This window comes from Geospiza fortis, unplaced genomic scaffold (genome assembly GCF_000277835.1).
Source record: "Geospiza fortis unplaced genomic scaffold, GeoFor_1.0 scaffold138, whole genome shotgun sequence".
Classification (NCBI taxonomy): Eukaryota; Metazoa; Chordata; class Aves; order Passeriformes; family Thraupidae; genus Geospiza; species Geospiza fortis.
This window is the reverse complement of record NW_005054307.1, coordinates 9,419,223-9,444,185: the sequence shown is the minus strand read 5'-3', so window position 1 is coordinate 9,444,185 and position 24,963 is coordinate 9,419,223. Positions and strand designations below refer to the sequence as shown.

The window sequence follows — 24,963 nt, the reverse complement described above, 5'->3', positions numbered from 1 at the left end:
AAATTATTTGCTGAGAAAAAGAACACAGGATTATTAGGAATAGTGCTTTGCTGTAATAAGACTCATAATATGGCTCAAAGATTAGGCTTGTCTTAGGAAAAAAAGTTCTGTAGATCTGGCCCAGCAGTTCTGTGGGTATAGCAAAGTGAGTCATGCAGTTTTATCTGCACCACATCAAGACTGTAGGCAAAACAGGGAAATTGAGCATACTGTTTGAACTACCCGTTAGTTGCCTGTTGCTAATACTGAGAAATCCACAATGAAACTTAATAAATCAAGTTTGCCATCAACTTACAAGCTACATTCCTAGTAAAGAGAGAAAAAGAGAGCACTTTCAATTTAGGCTGAATCAGTCCAATAAAAATAGTGAAATAAACTGTTTACTGGTTTTTTTTATTTGGCCCATATCAAAGCTTTCCACAGTTATACTTTGACCTCTTGACATTTCCCATATTCCTGCTTTTTATTACTCTGCAGGATACAAAGGAATGGCACACAGTCTCAGCAGGTGGTCAGCTTTGTGCTTTTTAAAGATTTTTTTTTTAATCAGAAGGGAAGTAATATTGACTGGTTACTTTTCTGTGTTGGAGCAAAAATTAATACATAATTTATGTTAACTCTAGCATCTTAGTGCAATAATGAAATCTAATTAACCACTTCAAAATGCCACTGCACACTGAACTGCATTTCATGGTTTAGTATTACTGTCCAGGGGCTTTTGCTTTTATTTACTCATATGGCTTTTTAAAAGTAATCACATCAAACTGAATTTGACTCAGAACTCTTAATTTTGTAAATACAAACCCCTACAATTTAAAAAGCCAATTGAAATATCCTATATCACCAACAAAATGCATCATACTAACCACACAGGCACTTAGAACTCAACAAGTACCCACACCCCCCATACCCCCTTGACTGCTTGCTCTCTAAATAATTAAGTTGTAGAAGGTGGGAGGTAGAACTGAGTATAAAGTAGGGTAAGCAGCAATTGTTTGCTTATTTTACCCAATTGAAGAGGAACCAGGAGAAAGTAAATGAGGATCAGAGAGAGTTGGGTAGCCGACCAACCCTTCCTTTCTAGCCATAGCACACTGCTGTGACAGCACAAAAAAGCAAACTCTAATCCCAAACCTCTAGAATTGCCTAAGGGAGAGTTCCCTCTTGTAGAGGATTTGCTGAAGCAGTGTGCTTTGACCTACAGTGCTCAGCTCTGAAAGAGAAGGGGGGAAATTTAAGAGGGTGAGGAAAGGAAGGCCTTGGTGGGGGCAATAAATATGAAGACCTGGAGGAAAGACAAACCAAGTGTTGTGGGTGTTGGAGGTGGCTCTGCTGCCCATAACCAGTTGAAAAATAGATCAGTGTATTAAATGACTGCCCTCCCTCCACCTGTCCCTCAGTACATCAGAAGATGAGCTGTCTTAGCTACCAGATTCTGGTCTCCCTGGACTGTTCATGCATTTTATACAGTCATTGTCATTTATTTTAGCAAAACTGAAGTTTTACCAGAAAAATAACGCAGTACTGTACATTTCTAGCTGGGATGCTGTGCTCCCTGTTAAACAAGCTCCAGCTCCTGTCTGCTTGCTTTCTGTATCACCTGGTGAATCTTGTGTTCTGGGTTAGGCTTTGCTTCGAGAGTTTTAGTACACAATAGACAGTCTGTGTTTCTCTTTTCACCATTTTAAGCACTCTAGCTATTGCTCTATGGACCAGGGTTTTAAAGGTATCTGGGTATCTATTTATTTTACATCAGTGTGCTGAGAGCTTTCTGACTCTCAGTCATTTGGTTCCTTGTCATCTCTAAAAAAATCTTCCTTTAGTCTTAAAATTGCTCATTTGTAAAATATTCAAGGGAGCCAAACACATATTTTATTTCATGGTTTCTACAGCACTGATCTCTGTGGGGTCCCAGTGTACTGGGAATATATCTGGACTGTGAGGTACTGAAATAGTAATTGATGATAGTGCTACTGTGTAATGCTTTTAGTACATGGTATATGTAAAATAGCTTATGTTCAAAAGAGCATTCATTATTTCTTTCTGTTGTTGCTATTGTTTCATGGCAACCATTTCAGCTGATATTCTGTGGTCCCAACCACAAACATCTTCCATTAGTAGAGGAAGACTTTTAATGTTTAGTGTGAAAGGAAAATCCCACCTTTGATGTGAAGTCAGCATCTGCTTCCTTCCTTTTTAGTTATTTATGCCATAGGGCAAAATCTAACATAAAAAATAGGACAGCTGTACCAAACTGACCTGACATTTGGAACTGCGCTTTCCTTTATGGAAACATACTATAAAACTTAGCAGAAAAATAACATTCCTAGAAATATTTTGTCACAGCTTATATAATGTGTAAGTTCTACTATGAAATTATTTTTTTTTCTAGATGAAATATTCTGTGCTAAATTCTACGGTGTCTATCTTAGAATCATAGTGTACATCTGTGGTAAAATAGTAGCTCAGATATTGCTGAATCATACAGATTTTTTTCTGTCAAGATTAGGAAAAACAGTGTAGTACAATTTTACTGTTTGGTTTGCTAATAGATAAAGCCTCATACTGGAAATATGATGAATTGTGAATAGAAAGCTTTCTGTGAGTTTTACAAAGTTTGAAAAAATTTTCACATTAGAGCAAGAAAATGTTTTCCACATTAAATATTCTGTGATCAAGTATTCCTAGTTATTTGCAGTAACAGACTTCCTTAATACAGATGATCAATGACCACTGAATGTAATGCAAATTACTTTATTATTGGGCCTTGAGCAACCTTCAGTAATTAATCTGATACTATCATTTCATATCTCAGAATAATCCATTAAGAATACTTCTGCTTTTCATGAGTCTGTCAATCACACTTTTTATCCTTCACAGTTCATGAAAGGATCTTTTTATTCCCTCTAAATAAATGTTGGTAACATGTTGTGAAACATTACTATTTAGAACAACAACATGCAAAATATGCTTTGATTGGTCTGTGTTCTTTTACTGATTCTTCTTAGAGTAGCATAGTAGACAGACTTTTTCTTCTAAGCATCTTATTTTTATGATTTGATTATGTCCTTTCTCTTTAATACCCAGTACAGAAAATTTATGAGCACTGCAACTACTTGTATACATAATATTGAACAGAAGTGTTTTCAGAAATAGAGCTTTGTCTTTGTCTCCACTTTCTATTTGAAGTGATGAGGCATTCTCTATTAATTGATGCTCTACTTGTGTTTCATTTATGTTACTCACAAATCTGTTGTAAAGTGGTAGAGTTTTTTTCTTTTGGTCACTTACTGATAATTTGAAAAAAACAGATTTAGTACTAAAATTTGTCTCTTGCTGGCACTGTTGGTAAAACAGATCTATAGAATTTGTTTTAGTGACACAGATTCACTCTTAGATTCCTGATTTCAGTATCATCAATTGCAAATTGTAAGTTTGCAGTGTCTCTTGTGGGCATGAGTTGAAGTACAAGCAGTTCTATTTAAACCTAGAAAGAAATATTTTGGCTGTGATTATGGTCAGACACTGGAAGTAGTTGCCCAGAGAGGTTGTGGAGTCTCCATCCATGGAGATATTCAAAACTGAACTGAGTATAGCTGTGGGCAGCCTTCCCTAATTGACCATGCTTTGACCAAGTGTTTCAACTAGGACTCCAGAAGTGTCTTCTTACCTCAGTTAGTCTGACTGTATGATAATTACCAGCTTCTTGTTTAGCAAGTGTATAAACTGTGTTGTTTACCTTCAGTCTCTCAGTGACACTGTTTTTGTGTTTTTTTCAGTTTAGATGATATCCTAGTCGGTGCCCCTCTTTTTATGGAACGAGAATTTGAGAGCAAGCCTAAAGAAGTTGGGCAAGTTTATCTGTACCTGCAAGAAAGTGCATTCCTCTTCCAAGATGCACAAATTCTGACAGGCACTGAAGTGTTTGGTAGATTTGGCAGTGCAATCACACACCTCGGAGATCTCAATCAAGATGGATATAATGGTAATTTGTATGTAATGTAGTGTATTTCTAACACTGAAATTACAAATGCCCAAGCAGCAAATATTGTGTCTGTGCTGTGCTGGCAAAGGCTTTGTAACATATTTGAAATTCATGAGAATTTACACTAATGCTAATGAAACTGATATTGAGACCCAAATCATGAAAAGCGACCGATAAGAGGACAGTCATATTGACTACAGTATGATTTTTTTACTAAATATTAGTATTTTTTTAAAAAAAATACTTTCTGTTTTATAACTATAATGGCATTTAATTACTTGGTTAAGATGTTTCATTTTTTTGAAAGCAGAGTTTTTCTCTCCTCAAATGCTTGGAAGAGTTTGATAATTCAATGAGGCTCAGTACATGGAGCATTTTGTCAACAATGAAAGAACTGAGCAAGTACAGAAGTACTATTTTGGAGTCAGCCTTCCACTGCTACTTAAGTACTAAAAATCTGGTGCATAATGTGTTCTTTCAAATGCTTACAGCACATGCACACAACAAAATGTTCATGTGAGTTAACTGGCAGCCTGAATTCAAGCAACCAGAACAACTAAACTTACTGCTTGATTACCTGTGAAAGCTGGGATACCTTGAGCACCTGGAGTTAGCCTCCTAGACATGATCAGTGGCATCTTGGTTTTCCCTCCATGCATTTCCTTACTTCTTATTTCCAGGATGTTAGGGATCTTCAAAGCAGGTATCTTTGCATCTAAAACACCAAGTTTTTTCCTGGAAGAGCTGTTTTGCACAGTAGCCTTTAGAATAGTGGTCCCACTAAGGAAAAATTAATGAACTAAGGAAAATTAATGAACTAAGGAAAAATTTATTATCTCATGGGCTGTTTTTCACAATGCTCTAGCCACTAGATTCTAGGGCAATGTCCTCATTGTGTGGCTGCTGTGGGAGGGATCATTCATGTCAGGAGTCATAGAAGTGCACTGGGGTTCAGAGTGCACAAAGTATGAATACCATCCTGTGGGTAGAAGCCATTGGATTGTGACTGCTGAGAGTACCCTCACTGACTTATCCTGGAATCCCACCATGGAGTTCAGCACAGCTGAACCTCGTGGTGGAGAATTCCTGTTTTCTACCTGTGAGCAATAGCAGACACCTTCAGCTACTCTGGGCAGGCTGTGTTGGTCTCCCTTCTCTCCAGAATTCAGATGAGGTAGGCAGAAGACATTTCTGCTTTTCTCTCTTACTGTATAAAGACTAAGAAGACTCTAGAGCCAGAGTCCAGGTGCTCCATTCAAGTTTAATAAAGTCCAGCATCATTTCCTAGATCAGAACCCAAAAATGAGGGCTATAGATAAAAATCCTCTGTTGTTTCCTATTGTCTAGCTCAGCTAGAACAGCTGATGGATCTCAATCTAGACAATATTGTCTCCACATCCTGTGCACAGAAACTAAGAAGAGCACTGTGAATTCTGCTTCTTGGATATGACACCTCATTTTTAAGGATTGAACTGTTTAATTCCACAGTGCCTAAGAGCTCTTGTGAAATTCCTGACTCAGTACTATTCCATCAATAAAATGATGATTTGGTATAGATGAAAACATTATATTCCACTGTTCTCTTTTGCATTCTGTAGCATTAGGTGTTTGAGGGGGTGAGGTTTTTTGTATATGTAGGACATGTTATCTGGAAAAAGAAAATTAGTTTTATCTAACAGCTGCTCCTTATGAACAGATGATAGAAGAAATCAAAGAAAATTTGTACCTGTTTAAAAATATGAAAGTAGAAGCAGGTATTCATTAGATCTTGGTTTATTAAAGCTAATTAACTGCTCTGGAAATATGTAGAGGAATCCAATGTGGACTGGCTATTTAGTATAATTAAATAACCTCTTCATAGGATTATTTTATAAGCTTTTGTCATGAAAGTTTGACACAGAAAAAACCCTGCTAACATTTTGTATATTTGCCTTTAAACTAGAATACATTCAGAAATACAGAATGTTGAAGTTCTTGCATTTTTGTAGCAGAAGCAATTTGGGTCTATTTTCCTGCAGGGTGTTTTAATTTTAATTGTGTCCTTTTTTTTTTTTTTTTTTCTCTGCAGACATTGCTATTGGTGCACCATTTGCAGGAGAAGACAGAAGAGGGAAAGTGCTCATTTACAATGGACACAGTAATGGGTTAAACCCTAACCCTTCCCAGGTTCTCAATGGAGCCTGGGCCTCTCAGTCCATGCCTTCGGGATTTGGCTTCACTCTGAGAGGAGACTCAGATGTAGACAAGAATGATTACCCAGGTAAGATTTTTGCACTAGAAAGGGAATTTTATACTTCCATACTCTGGTAAGTTCATCATGCCTAAACTGCTCCTTTTGGAAGGCAGAGGTCAGAATAAAGGATAGACATTTCTGGACAGTTCTAGTTTGCTTTCATGAGAGCTAAAAGCAGACAAAACAAATACTCCCTTTCCTGTCAAAAGACATGATCAGAAAGTCAAGAAAGGGCTGAAATAGTTGTATTAACATAAAACATGTGAAGTTTACAATGAAAACCTTAACCCTTTTCCCCCACTTCCAAAAACTGAATGGTCTCAGCTTATTGAACTTGTAAGGTCTCCATCATCCTGGCATTCTTTCTTAATTAAAAACATGTTGCATTGTAGAACAAGGGATTGGTTTGGTTGTGTTTCTGAGTTGTTTTTGCTGACCAAAGAGACACTGAGCTATATATAGTTAATGGCTTTGCATTACAAAAAAGCAGAGAGAATGCAAATTGCTTAAAGCTATTTTATTTGGGCCTTTACATCCCTTTTATGTTTTCATTTTGAGATATAGACCTTTTTAGGTTAGCTTTGATTCTTCCTAATGAGTTAACCTGACATGCATTCACATTTATCAAGTTTGTAACATTTATTAAGTTTTTTCAGGGAAGCATTTGTTTTTTAAAGAAAATTTTTCCTACCATCTAAGTAGTTTGAATGTAAGTGTGCTTCTATTTACTCTCTCATCTGGAAACAAATCTGTTCTGTTTCTTCTCATCACAATTCAGAAGCCTTAGTAAGGGTGTGTAGTAAAACATGGTATTGTCTTACTGTGAAAGGTTCACCCACAGTAAAATCCTAACAGTCCATGCTTCCCTGACTTACTGTGAAATCACTCTTGTTAACCTGGGTTTTTTCAAGGCTAGAGTTCTTAAAAGTTGTACTATTTCAAAAGTGAAAACTGTGATTTTTCAAAGGGACAAAACCAGGATCTTTTACCTTTCTGAGATGGATTGTAAAAGCCTTGAAAGAGGTATCTTTCCAAAAGCAGAAGGCAATTTCTGGGAAGGGGTGTTTACAATAGAAATTACAGTTTTACAAACAGAAAAGCTGACTGCAGAGTAATAAAGTGAGGCTATTATGAGACTAAAGTAAGATCTTTAGCATTAGAGAGAAGAAAGGGCTTTTAAACACTGTTCTGACTTTTTGTTTGCATATTGTTGATGTTGCTATTAATAGTCTTTCATTGTCCATGACTAATGAGGTTCTCTTGGACAACAGAGCTCTTTATTAAAGTTTCAGCATTTAAACATTTCCTGAAGCACCCACAAGGCCCCCAGCAAAACCAAAGGAAACAGGATATTGCATTCCTGGCATTTCTAAGATTGGAAAGATAGAGGGAAGGGAGAGATTCTTTGACTTACATAGAGAAGAGTAGAAGTCTTACTGCTGTATTAACATACTTTATGTGGAGCATCTTTTAAGCTAATTTGTGGAAAATTTGGGTGATGAGTCTTGATCTTTCTAAATGTGCACTGAGGAATTGTAGTATAATTGTGTTATTTGTCTGTCATTGTGGCCTCCACCATGCATCCTACTTGCAGAATTTCACATTGTGTTATCAGCTCACTATGTGTTAGAGCATTTGGTTTTATTACAGGAATTACCTAATCAAAAAATGAAAACAAACAAAAGAAACACCACCCGACATTTACTGTAACTAGCTTTTCCCCTGGATGAGCAGTCCACAGCGCTGCTGAAAATCTCTCAGAAAATGAGAAGAAAAATCCCTTACTATGAGTCAGCCTCTTCCCTAATTCATGAAGATTTAGAGCACCAAAACAGAGCTGTAAAAATAGTGCAAACATGGCACAATGCTAGCACAAAAATAGAGTGCCTTCCTATGGGAAAAGGGGAAAAAAAAGGAAATAATATATGGAAATGCAAGCCTAGGACAAACACTCTAGGCAATGAATCCAGTAATCCTTCTTCTGTCAAAGAGCTTTCCTTCTTCACCTCCTGACGGAAACGCCTAAGGGCACCCCTTGTAAAAGGAGGAAACAAGGTACTGAAGTTGGAAGGATTAGGAAGGAAGTTTTATGTTAGAGAAATGGGGTCTGGCTGACAACAGAAAGTCTAGAAAATTAGCCTTTAATTCCATGCTTCCCAAAATACTGTTTGTGCCTGTGATTCAAAAAAGGTTGTGAAAGATTAGGGGGACAAAAATCACAAAAATTTTCATTTAAGCTTTCTAGTGTGTATATGCTAAAAGTAACCATTTTATAAAAGATAAATGTAATAAAATCAGGTTATTCTGACTTAACACTCCTTCAGTTCAGTTCTGTTCTCTCATCTCCCAGCGATGAGAGACAGCTGTAATGTCTGGTTGCAGGTATGAACATATATTGCCCCGGTGTAAGGTGAGATTCTCCAAGCATGTAGCTCTTCCATGGCTAGAGTTCAATTGTTCAAGACTGACCTATACTACTATAGCTGTGCTTGTATAATTTACTGAAGCACTTGTGGCTGACATTGTTCATAAGGCAGCATATCCATGCTAGGAAATGGGAGTCTGAGAATTTGGAGTTACTCTGCTGTTTCATTTCTAGTGCACTGTATAGCATTTTCAGACCTTTTAGAGGTTCAGGCCTTCTTTAAATCAGACCATAAGGTAATGTTTTTGGGAGCAGGTCACTGACCTAGAGGGCAGAAGATACCACCTGTTCACATGGCTTCTTACCACAGACCACTGAGCTTTATCCTGGGATGGCTGTACTGACCCCTACAACCAGTGCTCTTTGATAACAAGTTGGGTAATGCAGTTCCTAAAAAGTGAGGGTGAATCACAGTCAAATTTTTCTCCCAATGGAAAAAGGTTAAATCCTCTCTTGGCTGGGAGTTCAATTCAAACTGAGATCTATGTATTAGTTTTCTGGAGAAGAGAGACCATTTGGTATAGGGAGTAATATCTTCCTCTCTTCATCCAAATGCCAGTATAAGCTCAGGAACAGAGAAGGAAACAGGGAGCAGATGAAGCCTCCGTAGTACACAGAGCACTTCAAATCCCTCAGCTTTACTGTGAATGGAGTGGTTTCTCTTTTCTCCTCTTCCTGCAACTCCTGCCACCAAAGGGAGAGAGTCTCCCCCACCCCCCACTTTCTGGTTTTCTTTAGGAAAGGCAGAAAGAGTCTCTTGTCCCCCATGACCCCAGCTGTATAATAAATTTGGGAGAAAACTGATCACAGGCAGGTTTAATGGTGGAGTAGCAGAGCAGACATGGAAGAACATAATACAGCCATACTGATAGAGATAAAAGCTCTGTCTAGCACCATAGCATGTTTCCATCAGTGGCCAACAATAGATATCCTGGGAGTTGTGATATTTCCCAGAATATTCACCCAGCATTAACCAATCAGAATATCAGGATGGCCCAGAGTAAGAGATGGCACCTCCAAAATTAGTACCATTTGACAGACTTTACTTTCATGAATTTGACTAATCAGCTGTAGAACTCATGCAGACTTTTGGCACATGCAGCATTCGTCAAGGGACTCCACAGCCCAGCTGAATTGCCTGTGAAAAAATAATTCTCACTGTGTCCTAGTCAAATCTTGAATGTTCCACTGGACAGTTTCTAGTTCTTACAGTGAATAGACAGTGAACAGTTCTGCAGTCCAGTTATTTTACAGATTTCCAACATACTTCCTCTATCCGCCATGCATTTAGCGGTCCTCTGGAAGGAATTCTAATATATTTAATTGTTCCTTGTGCAGTGGAGAATGGCACACCAGTTCTTCTGTACCAAATAATTGTTCAGTCTTGCCACCACTGCTGCCTCTTCTTCTCTTCATATATTTTTATGTAAGGAGCAGTTAGTAGTTTATGACTTGTGTATGGGCAAAGTATTGTTTCTGATAAAGATTTTACCATTGACCTGGGTTTCATACTTAACCAACATAAAAAAAGAGCTGTATCTTCTCTATTGAGAAGAAAATCAGAATTAGTACTTGGAAAAACAATAATCCCAAATATTTTTCATTGCTATCAGTAATTATGTTTGTACAAGAAAATCAAGTGGGCAAGGAACTGTGGTCTGGGCTTGAGGGTACATGGCACAGCACAGCTCACTATTATCAGATGAAACCACTGGAACAGGATGGCAGTACCCATATTCCCTTTTGTGAAAGGTCTTTGGCCCAGACCTTTTCCAGCTGCTGTCTGGGAGAGTACGAGCTTACACACACTAAAATCACAGCTAATCTGTACTAACAACACAAAAATGTGGACAGTACTTACACAGTGCTCGAGCACGTGCCCTGCCTTTATTGCACAAGCACAGGGTACAGACAGCTGAATAACTAACTAGTCAACATCTTACCTAAAAATGGAACTTTCCCTGGTAGGGTCAACATGCAGACAGAGCTGCTTTTCCTTCTTGTTAGCAGTTCTGTCAGTGTAGTGACCATCTGTCCAGCTGTCCTGGCCCAGGTGTTGTCACTGTAACAGTAACAGACCTCTCAGCATTGTGAAAATACTGAGATTTTTTCAACAGGGAAGACTGAGTTTTGTTACTAAGTACAACCTTTGGTTTACATCTCTGCAGCTTTCCAGGAGGGAGTTCTGTAAATTGTGTCATCCTTACAGACACTCCAGATGTTATGTACCCAGAACTGCTCCTTTATCAGCACAGACAGGGGTGATAATATGGAAGTCTCTGCTTTGCAGCCTTGGAGGCAGAGGGAAACTTTCAACCTGGAGAAGCAGCAGAGCAGAAAACTGTGCTGATCTTCCTAGCAGTTGTGTTGCTCATGCTGCTACCCTCTCTGTGCTTGTGTTCATCACCTTCTGCCCCAAACAGAGGGCTCCTCCTCACTTAGCTGGAGTGCAATGCCAAGCAGTGGTGATGGTGGTAATTAATGGATGATGCTCCTTTCTCTGTAGTCATGTAAGAAGCAGAATCTAATTAAACTTTATAGTCAGATAAGACTAGTAAAAGGAAGCAGGTAAAGGATATCAGTCAGATAGGTTGTGCCAAGCCATGCTGTGCAGCTTTCCCAGTCTCCTAAACATGACACTGACAAGCTTAATACCATACTTACCTGAAATACTCAGTAACTCTCCAGTACACAACATGGACCCAGTATTTGAAGGAAAAGACCAGTTAATCCTCCTGAGGTACATCTACACTGGTAAATGAAATATGCTGTCTTTGGTTCTGAACTATCACTGAACACTACCTGTGCACACTATCAAACTCACTTTTTTGCCAAAACAGGGTTACTGCGTGCTCACTTTTGTAGTCTAATAATTGGCATGGGTGAACTCTGTTAGGGCTATTTTAATGATACCACTGCATATAGTAAAGATACAGCATACAGGCACATTCCTTGCCACTGTTTTACTAGCAGTGACATAATTGTAACATCTTTCAGCAGGTGATCCATTTCACTGTTTTCTGACAACTCATGTTCTAAGGTCATATTCAAAAGAGAAGATCTGATCTCACTTCTGCTGCAATAGTAAAAACTGGTTTAACGCCATTATTCTGGATTGACAGTCATGAAAAAAACTAAATGGGATTAAAGAAATAAGGGAGGTGATGAGATTGAAAAAATGTAAAAGATGGGCTTTCCCCTTCAGTTTAAGTGCAAATATAGTGGTAGCTGGAATTCTGTGCCAAGGTGAGGACGTGGCAGAGCAGCACTGTGCTGTGTCTGAGGTGATCCTAGTGAAGGCTGTAACACAATTTGTATAACCATGGGATTCTCTGTAACAGCAGCTCTGCAAGGTTTGCATAAAGACATTCTGAAATACCTGCCTCAGCACAATCTTCCTGCCTGTCTTCTGTGCTGGGACATCTGGGATGCATAATAATATCTTTCAAGGCAGCTTCCACTGTCCTGTACATCTGGGGCTTTTAGGGCCCCTTTGCTCCATCCTGAGCTTTATGTGTGTTATCAAGGCCTGGAGCAGGGAATGAAGCAAAGGCATGCATTTTGAATCATAGTTTATTTTATTTATACATTTATTTGTCTTTTTCTATTAACATAGTTCAATTTTCATAGGAACAAAAGAAATCCATTAATCTATTTAATGGGAAAGAAATTTGTTTCTTTTGGCTTCTGGGCATCTGTTCAAAGCTGGCCCCACTGAGTGCCTGTAGTCTGTGATTATCTAGGTGATGATGCTGCACTTCCAGCTGGTTCATCTATCTGTACAGGGCTCAGACATTTGTAGGCTGTAAGGTTTCCACCCTCACATTTCAGCATATGTTCAGTCACTTGATGGCTGATTATAGCTCAGCAAATAGTTTATAATGAATAACTTATTCAACTCATTAAACTTGCTTTCTTCTTGTGGCATATCCTCCCAAAGACTGGGGTTTCTTTGGATGTGTCTCTGAATCAGGATGATTTAACCAGTTTCTATTAACAGTGTGGGTAGATTCAGAACAGTGCTTTGGATGAAATCACTATTCAAAGACTGTTGATTAGTTAATTGCTCAAATAAATTATGCACTATTATCTCTGCTCCCTGCCTGTTTAGATGCTTGTGTAAGTCTTCCTTATTAACTTAAGAGAGTCATTCTGGAATCAGTGTGACTGAAGCATCATCTTCAAGGTATCCTACTTCAGCACAAACCCAGCTGTTTGTCTGTTCTTTTGGTTGTTCTTTAGAGTCAAGCCTTTATCAGCTCAGGAAAATGCAAAAAGGCATCTTCATGCCTTGTTATCTTGGACTCAGTTATTATCTTAAGAATATCATAGTAGTTAGTTAGAATATCGTAGTACTTAATATTAAACTACTCTATAAACATTTTAAGAAGGAAAGAAGTGTAATAAGAAGACAAAATTTCCACAGAATTTCAGTAATCCAGTCTAATCTTAATAAAACAGGAATATTTAACAGCTCCATCTGCTGAGTACATTAACTCAAACAGCAGGAAGAAAATCCTCAAATTTCTTTCTGAGAGGCCAGGGTTCTCCAGATTAATAAATTTTTTTGGGAACAGTAGGCATTGTGCCAACAATATTACAAATAGGAATCTAGCGATGATTAGATTATGAAGTTGGTCCAGGAGATTTGTGGAAGACAAACAAATTTAATCAATGAGAAGCTGCATCTGCTCTGGTAAGAGAGGACTGCTATGTGTGGGAGCCAGAACAATGTCTTGTGTTCTGCCAGCAAATGCAGAAAAGCTGAAGTGCTTCTACCAGATAATTATTTTTTCACTTGAATAATCAGTCAAAAATATAGTGGCAAGCCAAGAATTGTGTACAAATATGTTGATTTTATGGGAAATTATTGTCTCTGTAATTTTAGATATGCTTTTCTAAAATTCCTTACAATATTATATGAAATCACAGTATTGTGCCCAATAGAATGTAAGAGTAAAGCAGTTGATCCCAGTAAGTAGTGCTTTACTTAAGTGACAAATCATTAACTGTCCTCTTTGGGATTTTTTTTTTTGTAATATAATGAATAATATTGTTGTGTTGTTAAAGTTACCTGTTACAGACCTGCTACAAGAATGGTTTAAAAACAGAGGATTAAGGTAGCTGAGAATTATAGGATTGCAAGAAAGTGACTCTGCTTTGAATGATGGCTGTTTTGTTTACTCAAGAATTTGTTTAACTAAAATTATTGAGTAAAGGTGGCTATGCTGAACACGCCTGTGTCTTTGACTGTGGTCAAGCCTGAATTGATGGCTATGTAAAGGCATTTTTATTCTAGAACTTTCCTACTGAGATTTGGGTTTGTAATGCACACTGAAATCCTAGAAAACAAATAGAGATGTGGTCATGGGCCTTTTTGGCACCTGATCTGATGAGGAAAATAAAAAAGCAAAAAGGCTCACACAGAATTTTTAATTGAGTTTATAGTTAGGCGGTTTTCTCCCTTGTACAAAATTTCCATTAGCACCTGTACTCTGGTAGAATGTAACTGTTTTCCAGTCCCTTTTTATACTGTACAATGAAGCTGACAGACTGCATGAAGTTGTGTTTAAAGCTGTCAGCAAATCATTCTGAGTCTCCAGATTTATCACTTTCCTGCCTGTGTTCTGGTAGAGTTGCAGCAGGGAGGTGACTCAGCTGTTGTTTCATTTTGGGTTTCTGACAAGTGAGGTGTTTGCCAGTCATGTAGTTGTTCGCTGGTTGTTTTTCTTAGCCGTTGTCCCCTGTGTACCGATATGAGACACCATGTCTTGGCAATTTCTCTTGGGATTGCTAGACAGGCTGCATCTCTCAGAGAGAATGGGGATCACCTTTAAAAATAGGAGGGAATCAAAAAATATTCTTGAGTTAATAAATGAATATGTCTTGTTGAGACTGGAAGTAGGATTTTGTTGATCTTCCTACTTCCTTCGTTTGAAGGTTTAGTGAGCATCATGGCAAGTTTCTGCCCTTTATCACACAGTGTTTCAGGTTTGGCACAGTCACATGGCAGAAGGTGCAAGTGAACTCACAAGCTCACAGTGTCCCTTTCAGGGCCATCACCTTAAATTTTTATCTCAGAAAATAGTCTTCTCACACCAGACAGCATCTTGCAACCTTTCTCTTCAGAGCAAAGTAACTGAAGTATTTGAAAAAAGCATTAGGATTGTTTAACTTTGTGCAGTGCCCTTGACTTCAGTTAAGTCCCAAAGACACTTGTTTCAGCATTAAGCTCTGCAAACCCCACCAGCTGAGACTTTATTGCGTACAACCCTCAAGCTGTGTTAAAAAGGGAAGTTAAAAATTCCTGTGGAGTTGCTCCATGTTTGTTTTCTTAATTTTTGCAGTGTGGTTGTGACCCCACAGCTCATTTATTCCTCAAAAGCAATGAGGCAGAAGCACATGGGTGCTGATGCCAACCCTTCCTTACAGATCTTGGCTCTCTGCAGGTGAGCAGCTGATAGAAAATCTTCTCAAACAGACAGTGTAGGCAAAGTGATAATTTAACTAAACCAATGAGGTCCCTCATCATCCCAGAAACATGACATATGAGAAAAGAAGAACTGAAGGGGATTTTGTGATTCTTACACTTTTTTGTCTTTGTTTTTATGTTTTAATCACACATTTTAATCTGAACTTGAAAAAAATCCCTCACTGATGCAAAGGAGTAGGCGTAGGCTTTTCTTCAGGCTCTCTTTGGAAGGGTATGAGGAGTTAAGCTGGTTTTTTTAAGCTGGCTTCTTTTGCTCTGTAATTGCATGTTAAAACCTTGTTTTTCAGCTAGTGATCTTTGCATCAGTGATATTGCATGTGCAGCATTAACAAAAATTAATAAAGAAAACTTCTGTTTTTAGAGGGGGAAAGTTGCCAAAATTCAGATAATTTAGACATTTCATGCATTTTTTTCACAGAAATGATTAGTAACTTTTCTTCTACAGAACATTCAACAAATTCAAAACTTCTTGTAAAAGTGCTCTGATTGGATGTGTATTCAAATCTCATGCATTTGTATCAACATCAAAAGCGATTTTTTCCAGTTATGGGTATAGAAGTTGCACCCCACAAAGCAATGAAAGAAGGAAGAGTGAAAATACCGCTCTGTAACAGAAGAAGACAAAGCAAAGAAAGATCCCTAATTAATCTGCCAGTGAATGCTCTGCTTGAATATATAATAATTTTGTCCTTACACTAGAAGTTACTACTGGCTATACATGTGGGGAGGTTTTTTTACTTTTCATTCTTAATTCCACTTTCTCTACTCAGTGGTTTCACTCATTCAAGTTCTTTAGATCAAGAATAAGCATGGCTTAGGCCAGAAAACAAATGACATGTCAGGGTAAAAGAGCCTCCCAACAAGAGCAGGAGAGTACAGTCCTAGCTGTCCTTAAAGTCTCAAAGGTGGTGCTGTGATTGGGGATCCTCATCCTATTTGCTGTGTCTCCAAACCTGGCTGAAGTGGCAGTGAAGAAAGATTGCTCATGGAAAACCAGTCTTTTGGTGGCTGAGGCCTATATTTGCTCGTCTAGACCCATCACCCTCTGTCTTCAAATAAGCTGGGCTCTGTCCCAGACAAATCAGGATTTAACCATTAAGCAGATGTATAAAATCCTCTTGAATATTCAAGTGGGGATGCTGAGATAGAGGGTGCCTTTGCCCAGCAGTACATACTGAAATTTCATTTGCTCCCACCAGTGAGGCCAGCTGTGTCTGACAGACTCATTCTTCTCACCTTCAGGTTCTAATGGACTGCATTTTAGTAAGCTTACCCAAGTTGTGTGTTTAACCTTTATTTTTTAATGAAAGAGCATATTATGAAATCATCACTAGGCCAAGATCTGAATAAGTCTTGGATGTCTACCTGTTTTGTCTCTCAAACATAACCCTGAAACCTTTTGAGTTATCAGGTCTGGTATGAACCAGTACATTTCCTAAGTCAAGTCTTACAGAATTCACAAAAAATGCCCAGCTGGGAAGAGCAGAATAGAAACCCCTTCCATCTTGTCTTTCACTTCTGTTCATAACATAATTCTGTTCATTACAGAAGAAAACACCACCAAACACAAAACTCATAAAAAGCAAAATAAAAATCAACAAAATAATTAATTTTTAGCGGGTTGCTATGAGTGCCATGATAAGTGAGCTGCCAGGAAAAGTTCTGTTTGTGTGTGGTGCAGCCCTCGTGGTGATGGTTTTGTCTCAATTAGTTGTTTATTTTAGAGGAAAACATCTTTCTCTTTTGGTACTGTGGGCAAGTTGTCTATAAAAGCTACCAAAGAATACGACGTACAAATGTCCCAAAAAGGAGATAAAAACACTTATTTTCTTCTGCTATTTAAAGTGTTCCTGACCCTTAAACATATTTCTCTAAGGCAAATGAAATTAGAAAAATGTAAATGTTTTACAAAAAGAGGATCAGATCCATAAACTGTCCGTGTCTGCTCCTATTAGGACATTATTAATGGAATTCAGTGAAGGACTGGCTGTTGCCCATGTGAAGTATTTGTTTGTACTTTTTTTGAAATCCTGACCATCTGAAAGATGGAGAAGCACTAGAAAATACACTGCCAGCCCTGGACCAAACCCATCCAGTTAATTAACATCAAAGCTTGGCATTTCCATCATGCTCGATGACTTCAGGGCTTCTTAAGCAAACCAGTGCCCCAACTATAGAAGCAGCAAGTAAGGGTTTGTTTACAAGCCCAAGTACTCATTTAATTAACTTGCTTAGATCAATTTAGGTTGCCAGTCTGTACCACTGCTGTTGTAAGGCTCAGTCTTCTGAATTGGATACATGTCAGTGTTGAATGATAGCAGTAGCAGAGTGAAAGCTGTGCCCAGATGGACTCTGGGGGCTTTGAAAATGATCCAAAGCTCTTTCCAAAGGCAGAGGCAGGAGGAAACTTGATCCTTTTTCTTCATGGCTTGGCTCCAGTTTTTCTCCAGGAGGCCTTAATGGATTAGCAAGCCAGTCTGGATCTTTCCAGAGATCACTAGATGGGGACTCCAGGCAGAAAGAGGAAATATTCTGGCTTGTAGATTCTCAAATCCAGGCCAATGACCACTGACAAAGACATGCCCAAGTCCCAGTGTAGAACCTGTGTTGTTGACTCCTTCTGTCAGGGAAAATGACAGCTTTAGATGGATAACTGTTGTAAGCATTTTCTCATATTGCCACAGTGCTGGAAACATTAGAGGCTATGAAATCAGACATCCTCTGCTCTTGCATTGTGTTTATTTGCAGAGATGTAATGCCCAAATTAATGAACAAATCACTTAAAACACAAAGCAGAATGGAAGGATTGTCAGGAAAGAACACCATAAAGTTTCAACATGACTTATATGAAACTGGCAAGAAATTCTTTTGCAGCTCTTCATTTAATGGACAGTTAAGGATTTGGAATAAAATACATAGAGTTTAATGGAATTACTTCCTCTGTAACAAAAGCTGGAGAGAAGTGAGATTGTGACGTGGGTGACATTGTGTTAAAAAGTTTGGCAGTTACTGGTTTCAACTGAGACATTTTTGACACCATCTCTGACAGGTGAAATGTTTTCCTTCAGGTAAAACACACTTGTGTTCTTCACACTCGTGAAGAAAACTGCTTAGAAAGGAATTATCATATTTGTTTTATGTTACTGCAATGTTAATGTAAATAATCTAATTTATGATGGAAAAAAAATGTGTGAGAGATTACTGTATAGCTATTCTGAAACCATTTTGGTTTTTCCAGATTTAATTGTGGGTGCATTTGGAGCTGGAAAAGCAGTTGTTTACAGGTATGTGGTAAATACAGTGGATTTGATATTTCATTTCTTTGGTGGGAGATATTAAAATTAATAAATGCCATATTCGTATTTCCCTGTTGCAGTGTGTAAAAGGTGGTCATTAGAGATTATAAATTAAACCTCTTTTGAGAAATAATGTTTTTTTTCCCATGCTCAAAACCTGTAATTTTCAATGAAAATTTCCATGCTTACACTTAGCTCAAGCAGCTTCTAGAATGACTCTTTAGTTAATTTTAAATAAGAAATTTAAAAGGCATGGGGTTGAAAATTAATTTCTTTCCTGGGGGATAGATGTTACTAAGAAATTTTAAAGTGACAAATCTTCAGAGATTGTGTATGTTAAGACATGAACCATTTATTGAAAATAAAGACTGCTACTTTTAGCCTCAGTTTAAAAAAAATGCACAAGATCCCACTTTACAAAACAAAAAGTTGTTGCTGACTATGGAGTTTCACTAAATACACTTTTTGATTAGATGTAAAATTTGAAGCTACCAAATACATAAACATTTGCATAAAATCTTATGTTCTCTTAGTCCAGCCATGCTGACAGCTCATTTCATTTAAGCATTCACCATCCATTGCCACAACATGTGGTCATATTTCTGATTCCTGTCTGGCTTCTTGTTGTCTGTATTCCCAACAGCACCTGACTGAGAAAAGGCATGTTCTGCTTCCCAACTGAATGTTTGTGACAGCATGCGAATGTTATAAAACAGGAATGTTGGCTTATCTCAGCTAATGCTGTGGGTGCAGTGAGAAGTCCTCATTTTCCTTCTGTGCTATGAAACAATCATGCAAATACTTTGCAATGCCATGAGTGACTGCACAGGATAAAACATTGAAGAATTAGATCCACTGTGTATTTTCAATAACAATAAAATGTGTTCTATGTAATTTAATAAAGTGAATAGCAGGAGGCCATTTCATGGCCAGAATGTATAAAATATGCAACTTGTCATACTGTTGAAATAGAATTTTATTACTGAAATTTTCTAGGCAAAAAAAGGTTTTCCCTGTTGCATAAAAGTGAAGAGAGTAATTTTATTTTTTAATGTCTTGCTAAAGTAATATAAAGAAGTAATCATAAAAGCTCAGATGTGGATTAAAATATCAGGAAAGTTAAAAAACAGTGATTTTGTAAGTTACTGTGAACAGTATTGCTGTCTTAAAAAATCAGAATCTGGACACATACTTGTTATTATTTGTCTTCTAAACTGCTTGCAGTTATAGATTGATTATCTTATCCTTAATAACAGCTTCAGAGGGATGGTTTCTGTTACCAGAACTGTATATTCATGTACTCAGCACAATTTACTGGTGATTATTCCTGATTTACAAAGTCAGTTGTCTCCAAGAAATGTCAGAGTTTACTTCATTATTGGCCCAAGATAGTCTACACCAACTTCTACTTTAACCAAATCATGTTTATTTTTTTTAAGAGTCTTGAAACAGACATTGTAAGTTGGAATATATCATTATTAATGGAGACAGTACAGAATAAATCTGCAAGATGGCCAAAGGACTGCTGTAAAACCCAAAAAGGCAAACTCTGTCCCTTTGAGAGAAGTCAGTGTGATGAAATGTGTCTGATCTGCCTCAGTCCTGGGACACATCTATTGCTTCACCATAGGGTACTGTTTCTGTGATGTGTTAACGTGAGATTTTTTTTTGTGTGAATCTCAGTAGGATTCTGATGGGGGAAAAAAAAGTTCTTTTGGCTATGAGCAGCATTATAAAGCTGTGTTCTCCCAAGTAACCCTACATCTCTGGCTTCTTTGCAGCCAACTCAGTTCAGTGTTTTCTCTGCTGCAACTTAGGTACTAATGTGCTCCTTCTGAATGTGGTGAACCTTATTTCTGTCTCCCAGAGCCAGACCTGTAGTGACAGTGAATGCTCATCTTATTCTGAACCCCATGATTGTGAATCCAGACAATAAAACCTGTCAGCTCCCCGACTCTCAACTTTTGGTGGCCTGGTAAGTCGATGATTACTCAAAAAATATCCTTATCCCCTTTTTCAGATAACTTCTGTTCCTTAATTTTATTGCAGCTCTTTGTTAATGTTTTCAAAGTTCAGAATGCTGAAACATGCTCTGAGCACAACAAAACCCCCCTACATAGAAATCTTTTGGGTATTTTCCAGTACTTAGCAGGTTCTCTAACCAATTGTGGTAGGTAGAAGTTGAGTACTTTGATACACTGAGTCTCCTTCTGCATAGGAGGATGCTCAGCTCCTGGGCAAGCTGCAAAGTCATATGCAATGTTTAGATGAATGAAACATGAAACAGCTAAAATGGACAAAACACAAAACACAGTCATCTGTTTGTTGACAAAATGTAACCGTGAAAGTGATGCAGAGCTGGTGGCCCTCCATTTTCTCTTGGAGAAAGACAGACCTTAGTCCTTTGTGGAAGAGAGAAGGTATTTGGCTGGCCATCCTGAGAGAAGTTCACAGGATGTTGTTTCTGGCTGTCTTTGGCCAGAGGAAAGTTTTTTTTAGCACATCACACAGGACAATGTTTCAACCATCCTTAAAAGAGAAACTCTTAACCACAGTAGCATTTAAATTTGAAAAGAAAAAAAAAAGAACAAAACAACCCAACATAAAAGCTAATTAAAACAATTTAAGATCAGTTACAAGTACAGAATGCTTGCAGGACATTTGGAGGCCAACTAATAGCACATAACCCTACATAAAGGCACATTTACTGCACTAGAAAAAAGTCACTTTGAAAGGACCCCAGGAACAGTTGACAAAAGAGGCTATTACAAATACATAAGATACTGTTTAAAAGTGGAAATCATAACAAATGAGGAAGCTAAAATCAAAACAGAGCATAAACACATGCAAGTTGAGTATAAAATGCTAGTAAGTCTTTCCAGAGACTCTGTGAGGAGCAGATTTCTAAGATGTAAAAACATTAGAAGCAGGAAGCCTGCCAGGAAGTGGGCTGGACAAAAACAATATTAAGGTGTAAAGGAGGACTCCAGAAGATAACATGAATGCATAAATTTTGCACTACTTTTAAACCAAAGATGGTCAGAGGATTTCCTCACACTGGAGACATTCTTTATAGGAGATGAGTCCTAAAAATCATCTCAAATGTAAGATTCAGCAAGAGAATCTTAAACAATCTTAAAAATTAATTGATAAATATGAACTGTAAAACATAATCATGAGAAGCATTTTATTTAAGAGCCATGGAGGCTCTTAAAGGAACTAAACTCTGATACACTTAAACCAATAAATATGTGGGCTTCCAAAGCATATGGGATGGAGTTGTCAAGAGATTTTTCACTCTTGAGCTGTTCTTTTACACTTTATGGACTTCTCATATTTTTTATCATGTTCCTCATTTCTACATCCAGTGTAGAAAATTGCCCATCTACAGAGCAATGTAGAAGGCACTTGGTGGAACTATGCAAACCCAGAACTTTACAAAGCTTTGGCCTTCTGGATTTTTTTTTATTCAATTATCTTTTGTTTTAATAGTAGATATAAAAATAATGAAATACAGATATTTGGTTGAAGCATGTTCATCGATCCAAATTATGTTGTTTCACAACTCCAGATTTTAAAACTTTTAAAAAATGCTTAATGTCATAATAGAAAAGACTTTGGAACCGTAACAGTTAACAACAGGTATTGAAAGAAAAAAGGTGGTTTTTTTGCACAAGAGGAAGAAAAGCTCTCTTAAAAAACATTCTTGCTCTGAGATATTGTTTAGAAAAGGAAGGAAGAAATGCATACTCCTTTAACACATTTTTTTTTTGTTTTTTTTTATTTCTCCGCTACAATAAGCCAGGAGTTTGGTTCATATCTACAAGAGCTTTAATAGGAGCATAATTTAATTTCTGTCTGCTTTATTCTAAAATAATGTTCCCTAAAGATTTAGTTCATGTTACGAAATGACTGAAGAGCAGCTGCTATTTTCCACACTGTCATTTTTTTTCCTTAGTTGATATAAGCTTGTATAGTACATATGAAAACAATTAGTAGGGAAACTCCAACAGGCAAAGAATTCCTCACTCCCATGGGACAGATTTCTGTGTCTCTTAGCCAGCTGTGCAACTTGTATAAAACTCTACTGACTGACACGGCAAAATTAGAATGAAAGGAAACCTCCTACCAGAAAAGCTTCAGGAAGTGTGTGTGCATGAATAATGTGGATTATTGTACGTTTCCAAGTATTAGGAAAATATTATTTCTGCCATGATATAAATTGCAAAGCTGAAGCAGCAGAGGAAACATGCACAAAAAGTCATTTTTATGCACAGCTCAAGGAGAATTGTCTGAACTTCTGGAAGCATATAATTCGTTCTCTGCTGTGTGTAAAATGTGGCTGTTTCTGAGTTCCCAATACGAGCAAATCTGTAACAAATTCTGCAACTTTTAGGGTATTAAAGAATATGGAAAAAGAGTTTATTTTTCCCCTAAGTGTGAAAGATGCAAGTTAATATCTGTAAAAGGAGGTAAATTAATTAAATGTTTTCATTTTTCAAAACCTCTTTCGAACATAATGTGATTTGTTATGTTCAAGATTGGGCTCTAGCTGTCAGGAGGTCTAATTTATCTATGCACTGGTATTTTTATTACCAATTGAGGTCTGATTATCCTCAAGCTACCTCATGTATTTGTTCTTAAATTGCATCTACAAAAGCTTTTTACTCACCTCTCACTGATTTAAGGTGAATATTGTTAATTCTATTTTGTATAGGAGCAATAAGTGACAGAAGTTACCTGACTTACCAAAAGTTGCATAGAAGTGTCCAACCATGAGAAAAAGTAAAATTGTAGCATACAGTGTAGAATATATTTTGTATATAGTATATATATGTTTATATTTCTTTTTTTATATTTGTAGATTATATCTTTTTGTAAGTGCTTCTCATGTTTGGATGTCTGATTTGAAATGTAGGCTTCTGTAAACCCAGTAAAACCAGAAGCAGAGAGCTTGAAATTTCTGATCTTCAAGTTCCTACTATCAAAAAATACTTGGAAAAAAATGTAGTTCCTTTATCTCCAAATTTCTTACTAATAAAATAGTAATAAAATATTTATAGTCTTTTATCAGCTAGATTCAGTAAATGAGACATTTCTACATACACTTTAAAAAAAGCTGAATACAAAATTTCTGTCAAAGATATAAACTCCCAAAATAATATTTCAGCAGTTCATAGCTGCATAATTTAAGCTATGTTTCTACTTTTGCTCCTTTCTACTGCTGGTATTTTCTTTTCTCATTGACCTAATTTGAAGGAGGATGTGGTTGGTGCCACATGGATGTGGACCTAGGGGCCGTTGTTGAGATGAATTTGTGTGAGATTTTCCAAAGACTGTTGGCCAGCCTGACCCCATGGGTGGAACAGCAAAGCCATATGGCCAAGAGTCAGAAGATGAATACCTCACTCCTCAGGGGTGGTCAGAGGGGGTAGACAGGTTGTGTCACTTGCCACCCACACAGCTGAGGTGCTGTACAGGAGACCTCTGTGCCAGGTTTTAGCTTCAGTAGCCCTAGAGACATCCAAAGGGCAGTCACTTGTTTTATCCAGCAGCCCTAGTGCTCCTGCAGCCTGGCCATGCAATGTAGCTTAGCCATGAGATGCCTTCAGCATTAAAACTCTGGGCTGGTCACTGGATTAGACTTGGCATTAACAAAATCTAAAAGCAGGACAAGTGTTAGAGCATCGTAATAGAAGTGTATTGATTTGCTTTTACACATTGTACTTCAAAAAGGAAACAGTTTAAATGTTGTTCATTAGTAAACAATAACAGCTTCTTCTCTTCCGTGGAGGTTTGTAACCTTGCAGGTTGGGTATCAGCCTCACACAGAATGGAAGCCCAGAACATTAAAGCTTACACTGCCTTTCTGCTAAGGCATTTTCCATTCTTTCTCTCCATCTGCAAGCCTGGGTGCTAAAGGAATCGTTAGCAATGACAAATGACATCTGGTAGGATCTGCTAACGCCTTGCTTTTCACTTCCTGAAGTAAGTTTTCTATTTTTTTTTCAGCTGCTAGAGTAGCCATAACAAAATAATTTCTTTCTGGTACTAAATGCAGTCTAGAAAATATTATACATAGGTAACTAACTTGTCACCACTTCTGGTGATATTAGGTAATTTTATTTGGGTTAACTTCTGAAGAGACTGCTCCCATCTGTGCCGAGAGTAATTTTGAAAGAGGAATGTTTTCGATTGTCTTGTTCTTGTAAAAATAATTTCTATCTACCTGAAAAACATAAAATTATTTTAAACAAATTGCTTTGTTGCCCCAAGATTGTCAGGAAAAGCTCGTGTGTTCAGTTTGAAGGCACTCCCTCTATTTTGTAACTACATTCAAATTCTATTCAAAGCATAATCTCATAGTGATGACAGACATAGCAGAATAAATGTGATGTAGAGATCTCTTCAGAGAGATTCATAGCACATAAAAAGTTTGTATGCTTCAGGATGATGGACTACTTCCCATTTTTTCTTTACTTGCTGGAGTTTTCTTCCTTTGATTGTTAACTGTGTTGTTTGGTTGATTGC

At 37.5% G+C, this 24,963-nt stretch overlaps 1 protein-coding gene across 1 annotated transcript in view; it reads left to right on the top strand.

The window, feature by feature from the left end:
* The window catches only part of ITGA8 (integrin subunit alpha 8), a 117,203-nt gene that overhangs the window by 27,919 nt on the left and 64,321 nt on the right, over window positions 1-24,963 (top strand). The window contains 4 exon segments of the mRNA XM_031066830.1: window positions 3,780-3,985; window positions 6,054-6,245; window positions 18,375-18,420; window positions 20,300-20,407. Coding sequence (XP_030922690.1) covers window positions 3,780-3,985; window positions 6,054-6,245; window positions 18,375-18,420; window positions 20,300-20,407 — 552 coding nt within the window.